At 44.9% G+C, this 24,205-nt stretch overlaps 1 protein-coding gene across 1 annotated transcript in view; it reads left to right on the forward strand.

Annotated features, from left to right (window-relative positions):
• Window positions 1–24,205, forward strand: part of Tmtc1 (transmembrane O-mannosyltransferase targeting cadherins 1) — a 205,093-nt gene that overhangs the window by 12,007 nt on the left and 168,881 nt on the right. Inside the window, exons 2-5 of the mRNA XM_057764546.1 lie at window positions 3,029–3,206; window positions 13,700–13,773; window positions 16,712–16,888; window positions 18,349–18,552. Coding sequence (XP_057620529.1) covers window positions 3,029–3,206; window positions 13,700–13,773; window positions 16,712–16,888; window positions 18,349–18,552 — 633 coding nt within the window. The remainder of the gene's footprint in view (window positions 1–3,028; window positions 3,207–13,699; window positions 13,774–16,711; window positions 16,889–18,348; window positions 18,553–24,205) is intronic.

A 24,205-nucleotide genomic window follows, 5' to 3' on the forward strand; every position in this document is an offset into this window, starting at 1 on the left:
AATCCATCCTGGGCTGCCATGTATGCAGGCAGACTTCAGGATATTTTGATGAATGTCTCTGTTAAGACATAGATGCAGAACATCGATCACAGCTCCTCTTCTATTAAATTATGGAACTTAATCAGTTAACCCTTTCTTCTGGCACCCGTATCGGCTTCCAGAACCAGAGACTGTGTTCTCTGCTCACACAGAGGTTCTGTTTGAAAATTTTGCTAGTGTTTTGTCTCAAACTTACATCTCTCTTTTTTATATGCTTTCTAGATCTTGTTTGTTATTTTATAAATAATATTATGAGATTTTTTTGTGTGTATAAATATGTTAGTGCAAGTCCAAGACTGATGCCAGGAATCGATCACCCTTAGTTCATCCTTCTACATTATTGATTAAGACCCTGTCTCAGTCAAACCTGGATACCATGTCCCGCACTGCTGCAGTCCTGGGACCCTGAGTATGAGCAGTCAGGGAATGAAGAAAGGACAGATATACAGACGTGGGTACAGGAAAGCTGGGATCAGAGGGGGATTCACTTGGATGGAAGCCACCTACCACCCCTGGCCACCCAGAACCTTCCATGTGCTTATTAGGTACAGAACAGGAGAAGTCTCTGTAGGTGAACATCAGCTGGGTAAGGCTTTGCCATTCCCGTGGGGCTGAGGCTTTGGAGGCCTTGGCTTGGCCATGCCAGTGTCAAAAATGCACATCCATTCAGGGATCCCTCTGCTCCCTAGACTTACAGCTAGTCTTGCTAGCCCATTTGCTCTGGAAATCCCATCTCCCCTTGCTGAAGGAGAAAGAGTTTATTTGGGCTTGCAGTTCCAGAGGGATGCTGTCTAGACTGGTGGGGGAAACACAGAAGCAAGCTGACTGGAACAGGGAGCTGGCCGATCACATTTTCATCTATATACAGGAAGCAGAGTAGAGAACAGGAAGTGAAGGGAGGCTACAGACCTTCAAATCCTTCTCCACTTGAGAACCTTCCTCTAGCAAGGCTACACCTCCTAACTATGACCTCCTTAAACAGCGCCTCCAACTGGGGACCAGGTGTTCAAATACAGGAGCCTGTGAGAGGGACATTTCTGAAACCACCGCAATCTGTAGATGCTGTTTAGATTCATGCGGTCAAATGAAGCTTGGGGTGTTTAGAGTTTTGAAGACCCCAAGCTGTGCATGGACCAAGCCAGCTATTCAGAACCCACATATGTCATCGCTACGGGTGACTTGTCCATTCTTGATTGGTTGTTTAGGCAAAGGGTGGTTTTGTGTGTGTGTGGGGGGGCTGTCAATAGCCCTAGGATAAAGACCTAGGATTGCTGTTTTGGTGTCATGAACTGGAGGGCAGACGATGTGGGTCATCAAACTACTTACTGTGTGCACACTGCCCCGAAGGCACCCTGGATAAGAGTATTTTATTTATTTATTTATATATATATATATATTTTTTGGTTTTTCGAGACAGGGTTTCTCTATAGCTTTGGTGCCTGTCCCGGAACTAGCTCTTGTAGACCAGGCTGGTCTCAAACTCCCAGAGATCCTCCTGCCTCTGCCTCCCGAGTGCTGGGATTAAAGGCGTGCGCCACCACCGCACGGCTAGATAAGAATATTTTTGTTTGGATTTTTGAGAAGGGCTTTGCTCTGTAGCCCACACTGGTCTCAGATCCACACCTCTTCCTACAACCATTCTAGGGCTGGGGTCACCAGTTTATGCCTCCAGGCCCAGCAAGAGGTTTTGTTTGGGAAATTGTTTTCCTTCTAGAATTCTACACCAGTAGTTCTCAACCTGTGGGTCGCGACCCCTTTGATTAAATGACCGTTTCACGGGGGTTACCTGAGGCCATCAGAAAACACAGATGTTGACATTATAGCTCACAACAGTAGCAAAGTTTCAGTTTTGAAGAAGCAGCAAATATAATTTTGTGGCTGGGGTCACCACAACATGAGGAACTGTGTTAAGGGATCACAGCATTAGGGAGGCTGAGAACGCCTGCTCTACAGACCTAGCTGGGGACTTTATATCCTGTTACTAAAAGCGACCTCTAGATGTATCCGCTCTGTGTTTTGGTGCCATGAAGGTGTTTTTTTTTTTTATGACATTGAGCACCTGATTTCCCTTCTGTTTGTGGTTCCCTTTTAGTTGGCTTATCATGGTGTTAACAATTAGATTCTCAGATCAGTGGGAGCTTGTGTTTAAAAAAAACAAACCCTGGCCATCCAGATGGCTCAGTGGATAAAGGCTTGCTGCCAAGGCTGATGACCTGAGTTTGATCCTGGAGGCCCACGTGGTGCAAAGAGAGAACTTTCTTCTCTCTTTGGGTGAGAAAGACTCCTGTGAGTTGTGCTCTCAACTCCACGTATGCACAGTAGCACACATGTGTGAACACACGCACCTGCCCGCTCCATTCCCTCCCCCAGATATGCACACACAAAGTAAATAATAAACGTGAAGAAAAATGCTACAAATACTGAACCCTTGTGATGAGCTTGTTCAGTGTTGTCTCAGCTGCAGCTGGGAGTAGCAGGCATCGCTAAGGAGCCCTTTGGGGGGTGGCAATGAGACTCAGTTTCCAGATGGAGAATCTGGAAACACGGTTCCTACTGGTACCATGGCTGAGAGCATCTGTTCATGCCTGGTTCGTCCTGGCTGAGACACAGTTGTGGTCTCCAGGTTTCTGTTCATCTCCAGCGGCCGGGCCTCTGACACCAGCACTTGGGATCCTCCCCTGGACCAGGGGTAAACACAAGAATAAGAAGGGAGGACTTTCGTAGGTCATGGAGTGATGCCTGTCTGTTTGCCTTCTGTGAGAGGTCCAACTTCCCTGAATAGCGATGTCCTGTCTTTGCATTGATTTCTGTAGATAAGTCAGTTCTGAGGTCAGAAAAAGCTGGAACGTCCACAAGCATAAAGTGCCGAGAGTCTCTGGAAGCTATTATCAAATAACTTGTCTTCTTAAATGCAGGGTGGATCTCTTGTGCTTATATTGTGATCAAGGCTTGTGCAGACTTCTGTTTTTAATTTTCACCATTTCCACAGGCTAAACATATTTCTGACTGGTATGGACCCTTTCTACTTCCATGCGGTGAATGTCATTCTGCACTGCCTGGTGACCCTTGTGCTGATGTACACCTGCGATAAGACCGTCTTCAAGAACCGCGGGCTGGCTTTTGTCACCGCCCTGCTCTTCGCGGTGCACCCTGTCCACACGGAGGCGGTGAGTCTGATGGGCACCGTGAAATGATGACCACAAACAGTGAAGCATCTACCCATGTGTATCATCTCCCCTTCCAAATCCCATGACTCCTGTACCCTTCTGATGGTCAAGGCATGGTTCACATGGGCTCTGCCTAGGGTTCAGTTGCATCTTTGTACAGAGGCTGTATTATCAGGGGTAAAGGACACTTCCATTCTTCCATTTGCAAAATAATCTAAGTCCCGTATGCTTTTCGATGGCAGGGGTCATTGTGAGACTGCTGCTCATCATCCTTGCTCCGCTTCGTGCCTAGTTTACGTTATGAAACTCAGGTGCTGGAGGAAAGACCGAGGAAGCTGGACTGATGGCAGGGCTTCCTGCCTGTTCCTATCGTCTTTTGTTTTCTTCCAAGTTACAGAGATGAACTTGGGTGACCTGGAAATTGCTTTCTGAGTTCCTTAATAAGAGGTTTAGTGATTTTTGTGTGAGGAAGACCTTGTTTAGAAGGTATTGCTAGTTTGGATCTGTGGTCTTTGAAAAACGGTTTGGTCCTAGCTAGGCGGAGGTGGCACACACCTTTAATTCTAGCACTCGGGAGGCAGAGGTGGGTGGGTCTCTGTGAGTTTGAGGCCAGCCTGGTCTACAGAGCTAGTTCCAGGACAGGCACTGAAGCTACACAGAAAAACCCTATCTCAAAAAACAAAACAAAACAAATAAACAAACAAACAAAAAGGTTTGGCCCATCAAGCACCAGACAGTGCTATGAAGCCACAATGTCTTGTCTTAGTAACGGTGGCTGATTTCTTTTATATGTGTTACTACGGGTAGGTAAAAGCTTTCTGATGGGGGCCCAGGCACCAAGGTTTTCAGGGAATGGAACCTTCCAGTGGGTGATGGGCACCATGGTTCCTAAAGAATGGCATGTGAAAACTCTGCTGGCGCTGGACACTTCCTTGAAGATCTGCCCAAGAGCATACTTTTTAAAGGCACCACACTGGATCTCTTCTCATCTTTCCTTTCCTTCTTGTTTGGATGAGGAATGCTCACGCATTGGGATCTGACCGCATCCCAGCGGTACACGCCTGAGACCCCTGCAAAGGACAGTTTGACGTGTTGGTGTTGCGATGCCTCTGCCAATTAAGGCATCGTAGTCATAGAGAAGGGCTCCTATTTCTGTGAAGAATACTTGGAAATACAGGTGGTACTCTGTGTTGAAGTTCTGAGTCAGAAGAGAAATCGTGTCCATAGGGACTCATAGAAGGTTTATTTGAACTGGCATGAGAAGTCCGATTCAATTAATTGATATCACAGTGAGGACTGGTCTTGCCAATTTGGTGTATGATGGTGATGTTTCTGTGAACAGAATTCTAAATCTCTGAGCTTGAGGTTTGACAAATAAGTATGTGTGTGTGCGTGTGTGTGTAGTATCATATGCATCCCATCTAAAGAGTGTGTATATATATGTCTAGTATGTGTGTGTGTGTATGGGGGAAATGACAGATAAAAATCACTTTATAAACAATTCCATCATTAAGATAGTTTTCCTAACTCTTTCCGAGTATGTTAGACTTGGCAAAGTTCCTATAAGTGGAAGAGTTTGACATGAAAGTAACAGTCCTCCAGCATGTCTTGTAAAGCTGTTTACTATACGTCTGTAAATGTTACAGCAAGAGGAAACTCTGAAGGCAGGTTGCTATGAGGACTGGTGTATTTACACTCATTGTCTCACGTCCAAATTAAAGTCAAACCTGAATGATTTGTCAGACTATGGATCATAAAACATTACATGAGATGGTAGACCCCTAAGTGATAATTGCCTCTGACTTTGGAGTCCAAAGCTTTAAGCCATGCCTGTTAAACACATCCTTCCATTCTCACCCATGGGAACAATCTAAAAAGCGGAGGCCAGACTTAGAATTATGTGGTACACATCCTTACTCTTCTGAGAGAAGGTAGACCAGTCACAAATACCCAACTAGCCATATTTAATAACGTGCACACTTTCATGGTTAGTACTTAACTTTTTTCTACTTTCATCATGATGTGAATTATAACTAGAATACTAATACATAATTAAAATATAATATGTAGAGATTTATGGTTATCCCAGGAAATTTAAAAAGTAATTAAAGGCCATAATTATAGCTCTGTGGTAGAATGATTGCCCAGGATGTATGAGGCCCCGAGTTCCATGTCTTGCAACACCTATACACATACCAAAAGAATCCATATGTATTTTCATTATAGAGAGGTAATGTGGTAAACAAAATATATTTAAACATTAAATGCATCAAGAGAAAATGCTGACGGAGAAGTAGTTCTGAGGAAGCTCACAAGAAGAGAAGACTTGAGAAGTCTCCATTGAAAGAACTCTCCCTAGCAGATGGAATGGCCTAGGCCAGCGATCTCAGCACTTGGGAAGTGGAGGCAGGGAGACCAGACTTCAGTTATCCTGGGCTATGGAATGCAGAGTTCCAGGCCAACCAAGGACACATGAAATTCTGTCTCAATAAAAAATAAGAGAAGAATTAAACACCCCTAGTGTTTAGGCAAAAGATGAGGCAGCTGAAGCTGCTTAGGCTCCCTTGGGTACAACACAGCCTAATTTTAAAATGTCAGTGTTTATGGTGCATGAGACGTTAGATTCTTTAGTATTTAAAAGTATGCTTATAGTTTTATGTATGAACTTAAGTAGATGAGAAATACCTAACTCTCCAATGCGCTTCGTGGACATGCTATGGAGGAAGAGATTTCTGTTCCTGGCAGTGCGGGCCATATCGAAGGTCAGGATGATAATATATGTTTACAGATTTGTATATTACAGTTGCAGCGCTGTACTATACTTGAGGGCAGCTGCAGGAAAGATCATCCAGTTGTATGATTAGAGTTTTAGCTCAATGGCTGAGTGAGAGGCAACCTTGGGCAGTGTGACCAAGAGCTGATAGTGGTTAGGGTGGATTCTAGAAAAAAAAAAAAAAGGCAAATCCTATTAGCAAAATGACCTTTAGAAAGGGGCTTCCAGGGGCTTTTGTGCTAATAAAAAATCCATAATAACACAATTAAAGAGGCAGAGGTTTTGAAGAGCCGGGTCGTTAGTTGGAGATGGATCCTGGGAAGAGACTTGTTTTGTAGGATGAAGGAACTGCTGGAAGAGGAAATGTGACCCAGTGCACCATTTACACTATAAAGAGAAGTGGAGTCTGCCCTTTAATTATAGATTGAAGCTCGAGTTTCTAGGGAGGAAGACAGAGAGACCGAAGAAGCAATGTGCTCTGTAGACAATTAGTGATAAATTATTAAACACGCACATTAAAACATGGGAGCCTTGGGAAATCACTCATCTTTGTTAAAAAAAAAGACTGAAAACAGGACCATATGTTATACCAGGAAGGATGGAGAATTTACATTTGGGGGCGGAATTTTGTTTCAATGCATCGATATGATTGTGTGTCTGCATGCCGATGTGGCTTGCTTTTATAAGTGAGGCAGTTGACAAATAGCTAATGGGGGTAGGTGGGCTTGTACGTGCCAATAAATGGCAGGGATGGGATGCAGGGTTCCTTCCCCAGTTTATATACAAGCTCACAGGAAGCCAGAGAGTAGACATACAGATCAATATAAGAGAAACAGGAGAGAAAAGTTAATTCACATTTGAGCATTCAGGGGCACATTGACTAATCTTATCTTTCAGCAAAGCACTGGAATGCATGCCTGTGGGGACAGTGGGGTAGTGTCCTGCAGGGCAGGGAGTAAAAGGTTCAGACTACCTCGTGTAAGCCCTACAGAGTCCTGGGCAGGTTTCCCAATGTTGTATTTCTTTGAAAATGTATGCTTTCCTGAATTCTGAATCATGGAAAAAGTATGGAAAATTATTGTGATTGTCCCATGAAAGTTTAAATTTGGTCATCGTAGAGATCTTTGGTTTGCAGAAGTGAAAGCAAGAGCAGGCACCAAGAAGAGTTTGAAGTTTAAAGCCGACATTTCTAGACTCAGAACAGGAGGGCTCGGGAGAAAATTGGCCCTGATCTAATCAGTCAGGCTGGCTCCTGGCTTTTGTCACGTGTCCTGTCTGATGCTAATGGAGCTTGTTCTCTCAGATAAAATAAATATTTGTAACTCTGTGCAGAATCTACTTGGTACCAACCCCATTGATAGCATTCCTAAAATAGCGCATTATAACCTGAAGGCAAATGGAGTTCTAATGGGCATTTCCCACCTGTGATTTTGTTATCCTGGCTGACAGGTCCACAGGTCCGTGACAGCTACAGCACCCTAACCTAAAAATATCGAATTCCAAATTCTCCGCAGCCTGACACTTTTTGAGTGTTGACAAGCGGGAAATTCCTTGCCTAACCTTGTGTGACAGGTCACAGCACAACTATGGCAATGCTAAAAGTATTGTATAAGTTCACCCTCAGACTGTGTGTATAGAAAGTATAAAGACATATAGGTGTATTTCATGTTTAATCTTAGGTCCCATCCCCAAGACATCACATAGCTTGTACATGAAGATATTTTAAAATAAAAAAAAAATATCCAAACTCCAAGGCATTTCTGGTGCTAAGCATTTAGGGTATGAGAGATTCGTCGGTTTTAAGTTCTATTCAGCCATATTCACTAGCACTTTGCAGAGTGTTAACAGTGTGTTAACGTAACAGCCCATAGAGATAAAGGCCTTGTGGCTGAGGAACGTGCTTATATTTCACCCACCATAGCCGTCCAGCTGCCTTTTTTATACCCGAACACCAGCAGGTTCAGCTGCCATGGCCACAGCATCACCACCGTCACCTTCCATCTCTGCTGCTCGTCATTCTTGGCTCACGCACTGTCACCCCCCCCCTTTTCCGGAACCACCCCAGGGTCTTCCACCCTCCAGGAGGAATGCATGTCAGTGCCTTTCCTGACTCTGCCCGGTCTTAAACTCCTGAAATCTTTGCCTTGTCTTTAGCTCTTGGATTACAGAGCTGGTCCTTCTGTGATACTTCCCAGATCCTGTTGCTGGAATGAATCCTTTTTCTTTCCTGGCAACAATTGCTCCTTGTGATATACATAGTCGTGTGTCTGAATGTAAAGAAAGAAAGGAAAGGAAAGAACATGACAACTCCTAGGTGTGATGGAGGAGGAAGATTACTGTAGCTGTGTGGGAGAGCACAGTCAGAGGCAGGGGTACCTGGGAGAGTCCAGAGAAGACACGTCCAGGCTGAGCTGTGCCCTGAGTGTGTCGCGGGGAGGGAGAGTGGAAGAGAGAAGGGAGGGAGGGGAACCGGGTGTAGCAGATAGGAGACCGAAGGTACGAAGGGTGAATGGTAACCAAAATGTCTACAATATACAGGGAAGAACCTCTGGGGGAAGGGCTGCCCACTCCCTGGACTGGAGAAGAGTTAAGGGAGAGGGCAGGGTATACACAGTCATATGTTGTAACATAAGAACTGAAGGATACTGGGAGAACCTCACAGCCAGGTCTGCTTGGATATGTTAACTAGGCACCTCAGTCCTTTGTTCAGGCTTGAAACTTAGCAGTGTGTCCTATTTAATACTTTCTTCTGACTTCAGCAGATGTCAAAGTCCTGGAGGAAGACAGTGCCACTCTATTTGGCTTATGGTACCTGTTGTCTGAGTTGTCTGTCCTACCCAATTCCCACAATCGTTAAATCCCAAAGAAATCACACAGAGGTCTACATTAACTATAAACTGATTGGCCCATTAGCTCAGGCTTCTTATTAACTCTTACAACTTATATTGGCTCATTATTCTTGTCTATGTTAGCCACATGGCTCAGTACCTTTTTCAGCGAGGCAGTCACATCTTGCTTCTTCTGTGGCTGGTCAGGACTGCAGAGGAATGGACTTCCTTCTTCCCAGAATTCTCCTGTTCTCATTGACCCTCCTCTACTTCCTGTCTGGTTGTCCTGTCTATACTTCCTGCCTGGCTACAGGCCAATCAGCATTTATTTAAAACAATTGACAGAATACAGAATTGTCCCACACCAATGGAGCCAAGCATTTGATAGGGATGCTTACTTTGTTTTAGATGTAAGACACTTTGCCCAAGACCTCAACTTAGCAGGGGTACAGAGCAGGCATTTAATGTGTGCACTATGGTTTGGTCTCACAAGGAGCCTGTGAGCACCCTCTCTGAACCTCTGCTAATGGGATTCTACATTATGATGTTATTGTTGAGGTGAGGGCTTGCTAGGTAGCCCAGGCTGGTCTTGAACTTGTGACCTTCCTGCCTGAGCCTTCCAGTGCTGGGGTGACAGGCATGAGCCATCATACCCAGCAAGTATATTCTTTATGTCTTGGTGCATTCAGCTGACATCATCTTCTGCTCCTTCCAGATTGGCTCAGAGTAAGAATCAGGGCTTCAAGACAGTTTGCAGGAACCAGTTTTTATGTTTGCATACTCGTGACTGCTGTACTTCACTTTGCTATACTCAGAATCAACTTGCAAGCCTTGCTGTTGGCCACATCATTTGTTCTGGGATGAACATCCCTCTGGGCTTTGCCCCTGGGCTTCACAGCAGGCCAGATGGACTGTCTTCTCAACCTTCTCTTGAGTTCATGCTGAGTCAAATGTTCTAAGTCGCCAGCGGCCACTGAGCCCATCTGAGCCTCAACTGTGATGTGCACAGTCATTGCTCAGCCTGAATCTGAGCTGGGGTCTTACACCTTTGTGCACATTGTCACTGCCTGCCTCACCGCAGTCGTGCCGCCTCTCGGATGTTGCTCTCAGGCTCCTTACAGATTAACTAATTAATGAACACTGTGTGTGTGGTCCAAGCAGCCATGTTGGGTCACAGCTTTCAGCTCCGTGCTGCCCTTGAGGTTCTTGGACTGCGTTCAGGTTTCTCATAGGATGGATTTGACGTTTTCCCAGCATGTGACCTGCTGTGAATCCATATGTACACACATAGATTTTAGATTTTTAACTGCTAGGCGTACTAAGCTACCCAATAAAGCTAGAGAAAGATACTGTGTAGGATAGTTTTCTATAGCCACACACAGGAAGCGCTGTACTGGGGGGGTGAGAGTTCCCCAAACCTACACGATACAGAACCTCCACATGTCACCTCATCGGCAGCGGCCGTCAGGTGTTGTTAACACCTAAGACAGCAAACTGGGGCCTCAGTTGGCTTTCAGAAGTCAGGGGCTCTTCCGCACCAATGCCATGGCCTCTCGTGTGACTGTACGGTGTTGTGTGGTATTTTGTTTGTGTTATGACATAAAGTTTGCCTGCAGATCAGAGGAGGAGCTAGCTGGGCAGTGTTGACAGAGACCTTGAATCTCAGTACTCAGGGCTCACTCCTTCAGTCCCAGCACTTGGGAGGTGGAGGCAGGAAGTGATAAGCTGGGGTGCAGGCAGAACCTCAGCCTTTTGAACTGAGGAAGGACACAAGGCAACTGGCAGCTGCTCCTGGTTCTCTGATCTTCTGGATTTTATCCCGATATCGGGCTCCTGGCTTTTATATATAAGATTATTTAGATAACATTTCAGTACGGAGTGATCATAACAGTATGTTAGTAGTTCAAGTCTCTGAACACCATTTTCTCTTCGTGTTGGCTGATTCTGCCGTGCACATGGACCTGGGGCCTTCTCTGACGTGGGAGACAGTGTCTCCTGTGCCTGAGGGATCAGCCTTCCTTATCTCCCGTGTAGATGACTCCTGGCCCAGCTCTTCCTGGGGATACTGTGCTGGGCTAGAGTCATCTGAGAAGAGGGAACCTCTGTTAGCAAAGTGCCCCATAAGTTTGACCCAAAGGCCAGTCATTTTCCTGATAGCTGGTTGATGTGGAAGGGCCCAGGGCACTGCGTGTCCGAGCCGTCCTTGGGCATGTGGTCCTGGGTGGTAGAAGAAACAGATGTGTGTGAGAACAAGTCCCGGAGAGCAAGTCAGAGAGCAGCATGTCCCTGTGGCCTCTGTTTCGATTCCTGCCTCCAGGTTCTTCCTTGAGTTCTGCTGTGAGATGAGATAAGCCCTTTCTTCCTCAGGTCATGGTCATGGTCCTTTGTCACAGCGATGGAAAGCAAACTAGAACAGAAATACTTTAAAGCTGCATTCCTGTTTCTCCTTTACAGTTTTACGTCTGTGTGGGGGAGGGAGGGAGGGAGAGAGGGAGGGATACAGACAGACAGACAGACAGACAGACATCTTATGGAGCACAGTAACTTAGGGTTTGTAAAGCATCCCTCGTCACCCCACATGCCATTCCAGCTTCTCAGACAGCACGTCTGAAGAGAACTTCAAGTTTAGTGCTCACTCTGGTTCTGTGTTCTTTATCAAGGCTTGCTGATTTTTAACTTTTGCTGGTTTTGTGCTGTCGTTCCTCTCTTCCTCCCTCTATATAAAAATATTGTTTGTTTTCTGAAGCAGTTAGAGAGGGCTGCATAATTCATGCTCCTTCACACATCAATAATTCAGTTCCATATTTCCTAGCATGGGGAGAATTATTCATGGTTTTGGTTTCATCTCTTTTAGTCCTGAGCACTGTCTTTCTATCACATAATATATAAATTTTCAGTATGATTTGAAACTTATATTAAGATATATAATATAAAATGTTTTTAATATATTTGAGTGCAGCTTATAAATGTTATATAAATGTATACTGCATAATACAGATACTTCTTTTTTTTTTTGGTTTTTTTTTTTTTTTTGGTTTTTCGAGATAGGGTTTCTCTGTGGTTTTGGAGCCTGTCCTGGAACTAGCTCTTGTAGACCAGGCTGGTCTCGAACTCACAGAGATCCGCCTACCTCTGCCTCCCGAGTGCTGGGATTAAAGGCGTGCGCCACCACCGCCCGGCTAATACAGATACTTCTTAGAGGCATAGTATATTAAAGTGCCTTGAAAATGAAAATAATATATTGTATTCAAGTAGATAATATATTTTAAATGTATAAATTTAATATCATTATCAGTATATAATGCACATATATATGTAATACACTAGACCTATAAGGTTATGATTTTATCTTATGTTAAGTAATAACATAATTAGGATCATGATAAATAAAATACAATGTAACACAAATGTAATAAGATCCTAATTCAGATTGATATGCTATAATTTAAAGTCTATATTTGTTTAATAATATATTTACATCCTCCTTATAGATTGTGTCTCACCTGGAATTTGTCTGATTGATTGTTCTCATACATGTGATTAGGTCTATCTCCTTGGCTAGACTAGGCCTGCATGGCGTCTTTGTCTTATCTTTGAAGATAATTTTCATTTTGATTTCCTGGTGGACGTGGTGTTCTGTGTTAACACAGTCTCATAGTATCTTCCTCCTTTTATTTTCTCTGAAAATAAGTTGTTGAGGAAATGTTCTGAAGTCATGTAGATACCTTGCATCTCAAATAGCTTATGTATCTTAGAGTAAATGCCTGTTAATCTCTTGTTTATGTTCATTTTAGTGGTCCTGAGGATTGAACTCAGGGCCTTGGGCTTGCTGGATAAACGCGTTACGACTGAGTTACCTGCCCAGCTCAATGGACATTTCTGGCTTCTTGCTGTTTACTCTTCTAGAAGCCAGTGGTTATTTTCCAGTCTGACTCTTCTAGTCACACATGTCAACTGGCTTTTTTAGTGGAGCGGTCTCTCCCCTCGTTCATTTATTTGTTGTGTGTGTTTATACATATGTAACCTTCATCACCCACTTGTCATCCATGTGGACTGTGGATTTCTGTGTCTTCAATCCTTGTCTTAATCAAGTTTTTTTTTTTTCTTCAGTTTTGTTCAGTGTGAGCCCCCTTTCTTTGGATTTTTTTTCTTTTTGACTAACATTTTTTTGAGTGTTTTTGTACTCTGACATGAGACAATGATCCTTGAGTCTCAGCCCTAGGATCAGACTCTTTTCCAGGGAGCCGGTGTTTGTCTGAGGTGGGGCAGTGCATTGTGGGGCGTTGAAAAACCTATGAAACCACATAGTCATGAGTCTGTGCACATACATGCACATGCACGCGCACACACGGACATATATTCTCTTGCAATCAGGAGTCCCTCTCGTTAAAAACATTGATTCTTCTGCGTTTGGTTTTCCTCCACTCTGTAAGTTCTCTGTGGCCCATCAGTGCCCCACTCTCCGTGATGAGTATAGACATGAGCCTGACACTCACATGTGATGATGGGGATCACTGAGACTCACGTCCAGGGTATTGTGTAGTCTAGCTAAGCACTCTACCCCTGAGCTATGCCCACAACCCTTGAAGTGTGTTTTAATAAGTCAATAACTGAACAAACTCTGATGATGAGCATTGATCCTCTGTGAAAGAGAACCGGGGAAGCAGGTTAAGTATGGAAACTCAGTCCCTTTGTTTCCCCTTTTCTCTTTCTGTAATTGTACCATGAAGCATACATAGTCATCAGAGGTGGTCAGGGGTTTGGTCCATAGGTTGCCACCTGTAAATAATAGGCTTTCTGCTGTGCTGTTCCCAGAATCAAATGCATTTCCACAAGATACTGTGACAATAGTGTTCCAAGTTTTACATTTTTCATTGTGTTATACTTTCTAGGTGGCTGGCATCGTGGGCAGAGCCGATGTGTTAGCATGTCTGCTGTTCCTACTGGCCTTTCTTTCCTACCATAGGTGAGTGGGGTTAAGCAAACCCTTCTGTGGTTCGGTCACATATTGCCACTTATACATTAAAGCCCTGCTTGACCAGAGAGAGGCTGTGTGGACTGTAACATGCTCGGTGGGTGTCGGGGAGAGAAACCCTCTTTTTACCGAATGCAGACCTGTTATCCTACTTTTGAAGCATTTAATATCCCCTGTGTATGTGTATATGTGCGTGTATGTGTGCACACATGCATGTAGTGCTTATACATGCATGTACATGTTCACATGTGCATGGTTTTTTTTTTTTTTTTTTTTGGTTTTTTTTTTTGGTTTTTCGAGACAGGGTTTCTCTGTGGCTTTGGAGCCTATCCTGGAACTAGCTCTGTAGATCAGTCTGGTCTCGAACTCACAGAGATCCGCCTGCCTCTGCCTCCCGAGTGCTGGGATTAAAGGCGTGCGCCACCATCGCCCAGCCGTACATGTTTTCCTTAATTGTTCTCCACATTATCTTTTGAGGCAGGGTCTCTAACAAAACCTGATGGGAATCTGCCTGTCCACACTGCCCAGTGCTGTGAATACAACAGGCTTCTGTCTACCTCTCGTTTGTTTAATGTATGCTAAGGATCGAACTCAGAGGTCTGTTTGTGCAGCAGGCACTTTCCCCATGGAGCCATCTCCCTCCCCTCGGCTTTAAAAGACCCCCGTCCCCATGCCGGGAATCCAAGCTCTGGATTCTTCTGCTTGTTGATCCTGGATGAGAGTGAAACTTTAGCTGCGAACAGAAATAGCCGGAGAGTCGTGTTTGCAGTGCTCTGTTCTGCTTGTCTTTGATTTCTTTAATTTATCCTCATTTTGTTCCTGTTTTGCCCTTTTCTGTTATGCTTACGGCAGCCACTCACAGCCACACAACAAGGCTGGCCAGGAAGCGTTATTTCTTAACTAGTTTTGCACTTTAGAATCCTGTGGTCAACGTACAGGAAACTTCTTTCTGTTACATCGTGCCTTTATCCCCAAAGTGAAGGCATTTTAAACTGACTTGTGACATCCATATTCAGAGAAGAATGAGTTAGGAAAATGTGAGTTGGGACAGAGCGCTCGAGATGTCTCCCTAAAGATGCCAGGTCAACTACACCAATTGACCTCATAGAGAGATGCTGGCTGGGAATTTGTAAACTTGGCCTTTGGATCAATTTGATGACCTATAACTTACAAAGCCCAGTGATTCACTTTTAAGAATACTGTTCTAAACCAGTGGCATTGAATTAGCAACAATCTCCCTTCTTCCTCTTGTAGAAGAGTTACTTTTGCGTACCTGTGGTCCAGATATCTGAGAGAATAGCCTAAAGGCAGAATTATTTATTTTGGCTAAAAGTTTTAGTCATGGTTGGTTGGCCCATGCGAGAGCGTGCAGAAGTGAACGCTTGACCTCATGGCGGACAGGATATAGAGCAAGGCAATACAAGATCCAGAGCGTGGTATAGTCACCCTCAGGACACATTCTCAATGCCCACTTCCTGTGGTCACCCCAGGACACATTCTCAATGCCCACTTCCTGTGGTCACCCCAAAGACATGTTCTCAATACCCACTTCTTCCAAGCAAGCCCCACCTTCCCCAGTTCTTCCATCTTCCAGTACTCTGCTCAGACTTTGAATCCATTACTGTCTGACAGCACTCGTTAGGCCAGAGCCCTTGTGAGGTCAGTCATCTCAGTTGTCCCTCTGGAGAAGTGCCACTGGCACCTAGTACATAGAGAGTAAAATGCCCCTGGATAGATGCTCTGCAGTACATAAGACAGACCCCACAACAAAGAATAATCTGCCAGGTAGATACCAGTAAGGCAGAGGAAGCCAGGATAGTGCAGCGGAGGCCTGGGGTCTGGAGTGAGGTGTAGGAGGTGTTGCTGAAGAGGGTGGAGTCAGACTAGTACAGTGTTGATCTCCAGGCCCCATCTTTGATACTGCCTACTGAATTCCTAACCGTGCAAACACTGCTATGAAATCTACGAGTGACAAACATTTGCAATGTACAAGAGCATTATCCCCCCCACAGCACCTTACTACCATGCTAATTCTCCCATTTCTGTGCTTTGGTATCCTGTTTGCTAACTGCACATTCGTGATTTGTACCAGGGAATTTGACTTCTCAGTCAATGCATACTTGTTAGGATTTGTGTGTTATTTGCTTGAAACGTATTCACTTAAACATCTTATTATCTACTAAATATATCCGTATGTGTGCGTGTGTGTGTGTGTGTCCATGCACATTTGTGTGTGTTCCTAAGAAAGCCCAAAGAAGGCATAATATAACAAGTGGAGCGGTGGGCTGCGTTCCGGCCACCCCTGCTCCCGCATGGCTAGCTGTAGTTGGAGCAGCGGGCCGCTTCCCGCCACCCAACTAGCTTTACCCAAAATAATTACACGGAAACTATATTCTTTTAAACATTGCCTGGCCCGTTATCTGTAGCCTCTTATTGGCTAATTCTCACATCTTGCTTTAACCCATATTTAATAATCTGTGTAACACCACGAGGTATGGCTTACCAGGAAAGATCTTAACCTGTGTCTGTGTCGGGTGGGAATATCATGGTGTCTGCCTGACTCAGCTTCTTTCTCCCAGCATTCTGTTCTGTCTACTCCACCTACCTAATTTTCTGTCCTATTAAAGGGCCAATGCAGTTTCTTTATTAACCAATGAAAGTAACTCTCCTCCATCAGCATAGTATCTCCTGGAACTACAGGTACAGGGGTTCTGAGCTAATGGATGTGGGTTCTGAGAACTAAACTCCCTTTGACAGCACAGCAAGAGCTCTTACCCCTGAGCCCTCTCTTCAGCCCCACTATCTTAACAGTTCCGAAGATTTGCATGGTGAATGCTCCCTGCCTTGTTCTGCGCTGGATGCATGGCTGACAGGTACTGTCCCATGGTATTCCATGTGTTGATAAGGAAATGCCCAACTTGTTTTGCAGGAGTCTGGATCAGGGCTGTGCAGAGCAGAGCTTTCCCCCGACAGCGTCTCCCTTCTTCCTGCTGCTCAGTTTGTTCCTGGGGACCTGTGCCATGCTGGTGAAGGAGACCGGCGTGACCGTGTTTGGAGTGTGCTTGGTTTACGACCTCTTCTCCCAGCCCCACAAGCAGGATAAGTTGTAAGTCATTTCCAACCTTCGTTGTCATCTTGGCTCCTTTTCTTGTTGTGATGAACCTGACTAACGTAGCTGGAAGGGGCACGGGGTTTTCTGGCTCATGGTTTCTAAGACAGTTGCATCTGGAGTGGAAAGAAACTGTATGAACTACCAGTCTGCCCTCCTGGTTTGTTTTGGTTGTGTCCTGGTGAGGGAATCCTGCTTCACAAAGAAAGTCATATTATGATCTGGTAAGTGTTAGCAGCTTGTTTTGAATCCCCAAGTTCTGACAGCTGTTAGCCATGAGCAAGCTCCCTGAACATGAAGCCTGTTTGCTTGCTCGAGTTGTGTAACCTAAAGAGCTTTAGGAGGTTGGCTGGAGCCAGTGTCTTCCTGTACTCACTCACAGGCCATGCAATTTTCCAGTTAAAGGGAAGGCTTGTTGAGTACCCACTTTCCTCCTCAACTGTAAAGGTCCATTTGTCTTGTATGAGGATAGTGATGCTAAGTGTGACTGGGGTACCAGAAGTTCAAGCCTGTAGAAGTTTCCTCTGTAATCAAACCCTTAGTTCCTTACCGTTCTACATGTGGTCATGAAGAAAACAGATGACAAATGTGGATGAGGTTGTGGAGATAAGAGAGCACTTACACCTGCTGGTGGGAATGCAGACTAACCTAGCCACTGTGGAAAACAGAATGGCGGTTACGCCAAAAGGCAAAGCAAAACAAACATACATACATAAAGATAGAACTATCATATAGCCCCCCTATAGCATTTCTGGATATTTACCAGAGAGACTCCAAGTCAACATACCACAGAGACATGCATATGAATCTTTACTACAGCACTAAGGTTACAACAGCTGGGTATGGAATCAGCCTAGATGTCTGTCAACAGAGAGGACTCTGTAAAGTTAATGTAGAATTTATATACAATGGAATTCAGCCATAGGGAAGAAAGAAATCATATCATTTGTAGGAAAATGCTTATATCTGGAGGTCATCATACATGGTGAATTAAGTCAGAAAGACAATTATCATCTATTTTCCTCTCATTTGTGGGTTCTATAGTTGTATGTATATATATTTATATTTATATACTTATATAGTATGCATGCATATAAGACTCACTTGGGACTGTCTCGGGAGTGAAGAGGAGTAAATTGAGAGGGAAGTGGGGGTCAGAGGGTATGGGGGAGTATGGTATAAAGCATCGTATACTTACATGCAAATAGCCTCACAAAACCTAGCAACATGCACAGTGAATATGTGCTGGTAAAAATAAAACTGAGAAAGAAAAACTGATAGTGCAATTATGCTTTTGAAAGTAGACAGCTGCAAATAGCAGACATGGGAGAGTGGGAGATTTGAAAACATACCCGTTTAGGCATCTCAGCTAGGGAAGCAAGGGGTGGCTGCTTCTTTTGTTACAAGCCTTGCCATTTTGTCTGACTTGATTTTTCCTCAATTCTGTGAGCTACCAGGAGCAATGGGGTGATCTGTCAGCACAGCCCACAGCAGCCAGGGAACTCCCAGCCCTCCTCTCAGCATGCCCACCCCCACCGTGAGAGCAGAAAGCAGCGCTTCCCACACAGAGATGGTTGGGGAGGCTGCCATTCACCGGTGCCACCAGAACCCAAGAGCCGCGGGTTCCCTGTGTCCCCAGGAGCAGTGTGGTCCCTGATGAGGTAGGTACACATTCCTTTCTTGTGTTGTGCATTGCCTGGTGGGTGCTGCAGCCCACAGTGTCTGCAGATCTGAAGGTCCGAGTGAGCTCTTTGGGACAGCCTGTGTCCCCCAAGGCCTTGGCTGTGGGTTGGGTACTTCCATGGTGGTCTGGGAAGTTAGTCCGGAGTGACTGAACATCTTGAGGATGGAAGCCTGCTCTGTTTTGGCAGTTGAATCCAAGTTCTTAATACAGTCTTCGACTAATAGTTATTTAAATATTTGTAAGATTAAAAAAAAAATAAGGGGGCCATAAGAGTGCATTGGTGTCAATAATCAACCATAAGGAAAGATTTCACTAGAACCAGCAGTGACGTAATGGGTAGAAAAGATGTTAAACAGAAGAATATGTTAGGCTTTTGTTTGCATTTTTATTTTAAATTTCGTGTGTGGGGTGCAGGCCCTTATGTGCGCAGATGAACTGTACAGAGGGGAGATGAAAGATACCAGAGCAGGAAGCCTAAGATGAAAGCCCACGCTGGTGGCGTGCTCACATCCTCTGTCTATTAACTGGCTCTCTGAAGAGGGCACCTGATTTATGTCTGCTCATTTCCATGTAAATGTCCCTACCACCGCCGATGCCAGGCTATGGTGTGACATCACTAGCTGAGGAGTAATCGGTGCCTGCCACTCTGCATTTTCCACCAGACAGATGACATCATCGATACTTAGTATCTCAAGAGCCGCAGTCTAACTAGGAAATGCCCAGAGTTGATACCTAACATTTCTTTTGATACAGTTTGTTTACACTTCTCTAACTTTATCTTTAATGATGGCTGACTTAAAAACTGGCTTGCAAGATTCCTAAGCAAATCAGTCAACTCCATTCCAATCCACTGTTAGCTCCTGAACACCAATAAAGCAGGTTCACTGTGAAGCTGAAACAAACTTGCTATCTGCCGTCTGTTCACTGGGTAGGGGAAGACTTGCACATCTGGCTGTGACTTCATGTCTATTGCAGCGTCTGTGAGCGTCAATGACTGAAAAACGCTGGGATTCTTAAAGGGTCACAAACCTTGCCCACGTTCAAAGTTAGCCTGTGTTGGAGGCCAGGCTGGAACTGGGCTGGGTCACTTAGAACTGTTCTCTGCCACCTATCAGGCTTTGAGTGCGGGATCCTGGTGAGCACTTAGGGCCACAGTAGAGGTCCCTGCCTGGATCAGCTTGTGTGACCCTGGCTCCTTCAATACTACCCTGGGATTGGAAAGGTTCTTGCAGTCATCCCTGTGTCTGCAAAGAACTGGACGAGAGTTAGGTTGCATGCTTCTGCAGATCAGCACCGTGTTCTAGAATTCAGCCACACTCTTACCTGGTCAGCACCTGCAACATGTCATGTATCTGAGTATAAATCCATTGTTAAAATTGGTTTTGAAAACTGCTTATACTTTTGTCAGATGTGATTGTGTGTGTAAAGTTGGGAGAGGCGATGACATCCCGCCTTTTAAGATCTCAGGCTCTGCAGACAGGACGTTAAACCACAGCTCCTTTACACACTCTCTGTTACCCCAAAAGTAGCATGCCAGATTGGCTATCAGGACCATGAGCATACGTACTGAACATCAAGAACACAGAAACTGATGTCCGGCAGCCCGTGTTCTTCTGCTACGTGGCAGACCCCGGCATGCTTACTCTTGGTTCTTGTCCTCGCGGGTTTGACTGCCAACTTGATATGGCCTAGCGTCAACCTAAGATGGAAGCTTCAGTTGAGGAATTGCCCCAGTTAGTTTGGCCTGTAGACATGTGTGCAGGGAATTGTCTCAATTATTAATCGATGTAGATGGACCTAGCCCAGTGTGAGAGGGACCATTGTCTACCTCCTGGTCCTGAGCTGGAAAACAAAGGTGGCACAGAGCTCTGAGTTCCCACATCATCTGTTTGAATTTCTGGCTCTGACTTGAAGCCAAATAAACCATTTCTTCTCCCAAGCTTCTTTTGGTCCGAATGTTTGATCACAGCAACAAAAGGAGCTCAGCATAGTTCTGCATCATGATGCTATGTGGGGGTCTCTGAACACCAGGGTGCAGTGTGAGCGGTAAGCCTGTCATATGCAACAGGAAGGGAGATTGTGTGGGAGTTTTCCGTTTTGGTTTAACTTTTAGGATATATATCTTAAGCTTTGGTACGAGGCTGACAAAAGTTGAATCAATAATTGTCATATAAATATAAAGTGTTGTTTCCAGAAGTTTTCCTAAGTCAGGGGAAAATACAAACTCAAGAGGAAAGCCTACTGCAAGACATTGGTTTAGTGGCTTATCTTTGTACGTGATTGTCTTATGGGTAAAAAGCATAGTGGGAGATGGAGAGCCAAGGGCCCACCCCCAGGAGTCAGACCACAGTTGGCTGATAGAGCCATTTACTGAAGCACTGTATGTGAAATGCTTTGTATGTCAACGAACCTCCAGTGTCTTCAAGTCATCAAATACATACATGCTCACTCACACTTCCCTTTCCTGTTAGGAAGCTCAAAGAGTGCTAAAAGAAATGGCAGTCTTTGTTCTTCATGTATAATATACTCAGTCGATTCCACAGACAGACCCCAGTGGCCACAGCAGGCACTGAACACAGTAGTTTCTTGCCTGCATCATCTGCACATGTCCCTTTTCCTTGACCCCCGGCGGAGTAATTCTTTCATCATGATGCACCCTGCTTCTCTTGTGCCTGCGAGGCACTGTTTTTAGTTCTGAGGTTATAGAGTTAGTAATGACAGTGGCCAAATCAATGAACATAACTGAAATTACTTATATAAAAAAATATATTTATTTCATTGAATTTGTATGCGTGTGTAGGGTGTACACACTGCTGAGTTTAGAGATTAGAGGGCTGTTCGTGTACAAGATTTAGTTCCACAATAGCCCAGAATGGAGAATAGCAAATGTTTATTTATCTATAAATAAACTCACAGAAAGAGCAGCGATCTACAGTCCTCTGCAAGCTCTGGGAACTGGAACCAAATCCAGTAGCCAAGGGGCCTACACGTGCTTTTCGTCTGCATTTATAGTTCATGAGCCCATGCCCAAAGTGGGCTTATATCTTAAAGGCTATTTATTGGCTGAAGGAGTTCCCACAGCAGAGGGCAACCTGTGGGAGTCTGTTCTCTCCTTCCACCATGAGGGTCTTGTGGATTGAAATCAAGCTGTCAGGTGTGGTAACAAAGGTTGCGACACATCACTGGTCCTGAATTCATTTACTATCAAACAGCTTTAAACCTGTTTATATCTGATACCCTTTCCGGACCTTGGTCCTACAGGTCCCAAGTGTCTTCACAGCTTGTTGATTTCTCCTTAGTGAAATCCTTACCTGGACTTTTCTGGGCCCTGTGCTCTGGTGCTTGGGTCTTAGGCAAGGTGATAAACTCCAGTTTGGAGAGGAGAAGTAGGCTATTATTGCAGGCATTTGTCCTCTTATGGAGAAGGGCATGATTTGTTGGAGGTTGCATGGATTATGGTAAAGGAAATGCTGAAAGACTTATGTCTTTATTTACATTTTTGTTGTTTGAGTTAGTTTCTCCTTCTATAGCAAAGACTAGCATAAGACTCATGACAGAGACTAGGCTGTTCTTGAACTTGAGATTCCTCATGAAATGGTTTCAGAGAAATCAGGTTTCTCTGACCTGCCTCTCCCCTCCAGAGCCAGATCCAGTGTGATAGACAAATGAGGCTTCTCCTTTCTTCTGAAAAGCAATGCTTGTGAAATGCTCAACAGATCAAGAGGTTCCTCCTTCCTTGCTGAGAATGAGCTGTTGTAAAAAAAGCATTGGGGTTGAAAGTTGAGTTCTTTGTGACAAGAGCCTGTTCTCAGTCACCAGTTTAAGCAGAGGACTCTTGCTTGGCTTCGTATGCATGGCGGTCTGTAATTTTCTTGAGTGGACTAAGACACTTCTACCTCAGCCTCTGAATGCTGCGATTAGAGGCTTGCACCACCATGCCGATCCAGCAAGAAATTTACTATAAAATAACTTAAAAATACCCTGATGGTCTCATGGTTGCAAGACTCCTTTACCATGAACTTTGTTTGTGTTCAGTGTGAATTTAAAGTCTTTAGTGACTTCAAAGTAATTTCTCTCGAATATAGAATTTACCAGAAAAATCATTTTCTTCTGTAGATGGAGAAGAACCAAGGTGAGCTATTACCTCTCCGCGAACGGAGAGTGGGTAGGAACGGCAACCAGGCCCCATGCGGGATGCAACAGAAAGTACCTGGAAACATCCCCCAGAGCTGGTTGGCTCCTGTTCCATCTTGGGCTGAGCTCAGTACGGCACAGGTTAGCTTCAGCAGACCCTTGGCTGGCTTTATGAGATTCAGCACAGAAAGCTTCTCCCACACACATCACACACTCAGGAGGCAACACTCCTTTAATTTATGGGAGCAGTTGGTGCCTTGGGAGGGTCTGGCAGCCCCAGCTTCATTCTACTCTGCCCCGATTGGCTCCTGCTTTTCTGTGTCCCCGGTGAGTTGCAGTCATAGGCTGATCAGTTCCTTCCCTTCTCAGCATAGAGCCATCAAGCCGAGTGTCTGATTCCAAGTGGAGGAGACACAGGGACATATGTTGGAGGAGAGCCACCCGGGTGCAGGCATTTCTGGTTGGCACTCAGACCTGTCGCCATCACAACGGGCTCTTGGAAGAGGTCTCAGGTTGTCTGCTTTCCTATCAGCCCAACAGACACCATCTGGAGCATCCAGCGTCTGGCTTCTGTGGTTCAGAGCCTGGCAGCTGTGACTTCAAGGCCACCAACCAGCTCTCTCTCTTGCTGCTGAGCTTGGAGAGAAATCTTGGGGTGTTGCTGCTATTTGCTCTTTTAGTCAGTCCCTTTGTCATCTACCTGGTGTCCCCTCTCCCGCCCCCCGCCCCCCCCCCCGCTTCTCTCCGTTTTGCAGTGTAGCCCTTGGCATGACTGTAATAAGAAGTAGTATTAGTTCATTGTAACAATATGAACACTCGGAATGTATAATGTACCAGGTCATAAGTTATTGTGGTTTCAGACATTTCTTGGGGATTTTTAGTGCGTTGCTTCCACAGTTGCCTGGCGTGTGTTTTGATCAGGTAACATGTATTGCATAATACCATCAATGTGGCCAAATCTTAAAGCCACACGCAGCTTGAAAGTAACCAAAATTCACGAAGCGTGTTGAAGGTTGGTTTGGCTAATGAAAGTAAAACAGAATTGTGGAAGTGCAAATGATTTAAGAATTCTCTTATATTGGGGAGTGATTGATGAGAGCACGATTTTGTCATGATCAATATTGTGTGTGCCTAACATCCACGTGACAGGCGTTAAATGCAGCTTGGAGTTGTAATCCTTACCAAAGCCTGTGAGGTAAGCAATGGCCTCTCAAAGCGGTGTGCTAGGCTCTGAGTGTCTGGTCTGCCAGGTGTGTGCGTAGCTGCAGATATCTTCAACTCTGTTTACTCCCGGTACTTGCCCCCTGGAGTAAAGTCAGGAGCAGATGAGTTCAAGTGAGCTTAGGGGAACTTTTAGTTGTGGTTATCACAAGTGTTAAGATCGCACGCGTTGTTTTATGTCAAGACTTGTGTGAAGGGAATGTTTGGAGCCCTTTTTCTGTTCATGATCGGCATTTTCTTTGCTGTATTTATAAAGGGAAGTTGTTTAGTCTTGG

This window comes from Chionomys nivalis, chromosome 1, assembly GCF_950005125.1.
Source record: "Chionomys nivalis chromosome 1, mChiNiv1.1, whole genome shotgun sequence".
Classification (NCBI taxonomy): Eukaryota; Metazoa; Chordata; class Mammalia; order Rodentia; family Cricetidae; genus Chionomys; species Chionomys nivalis.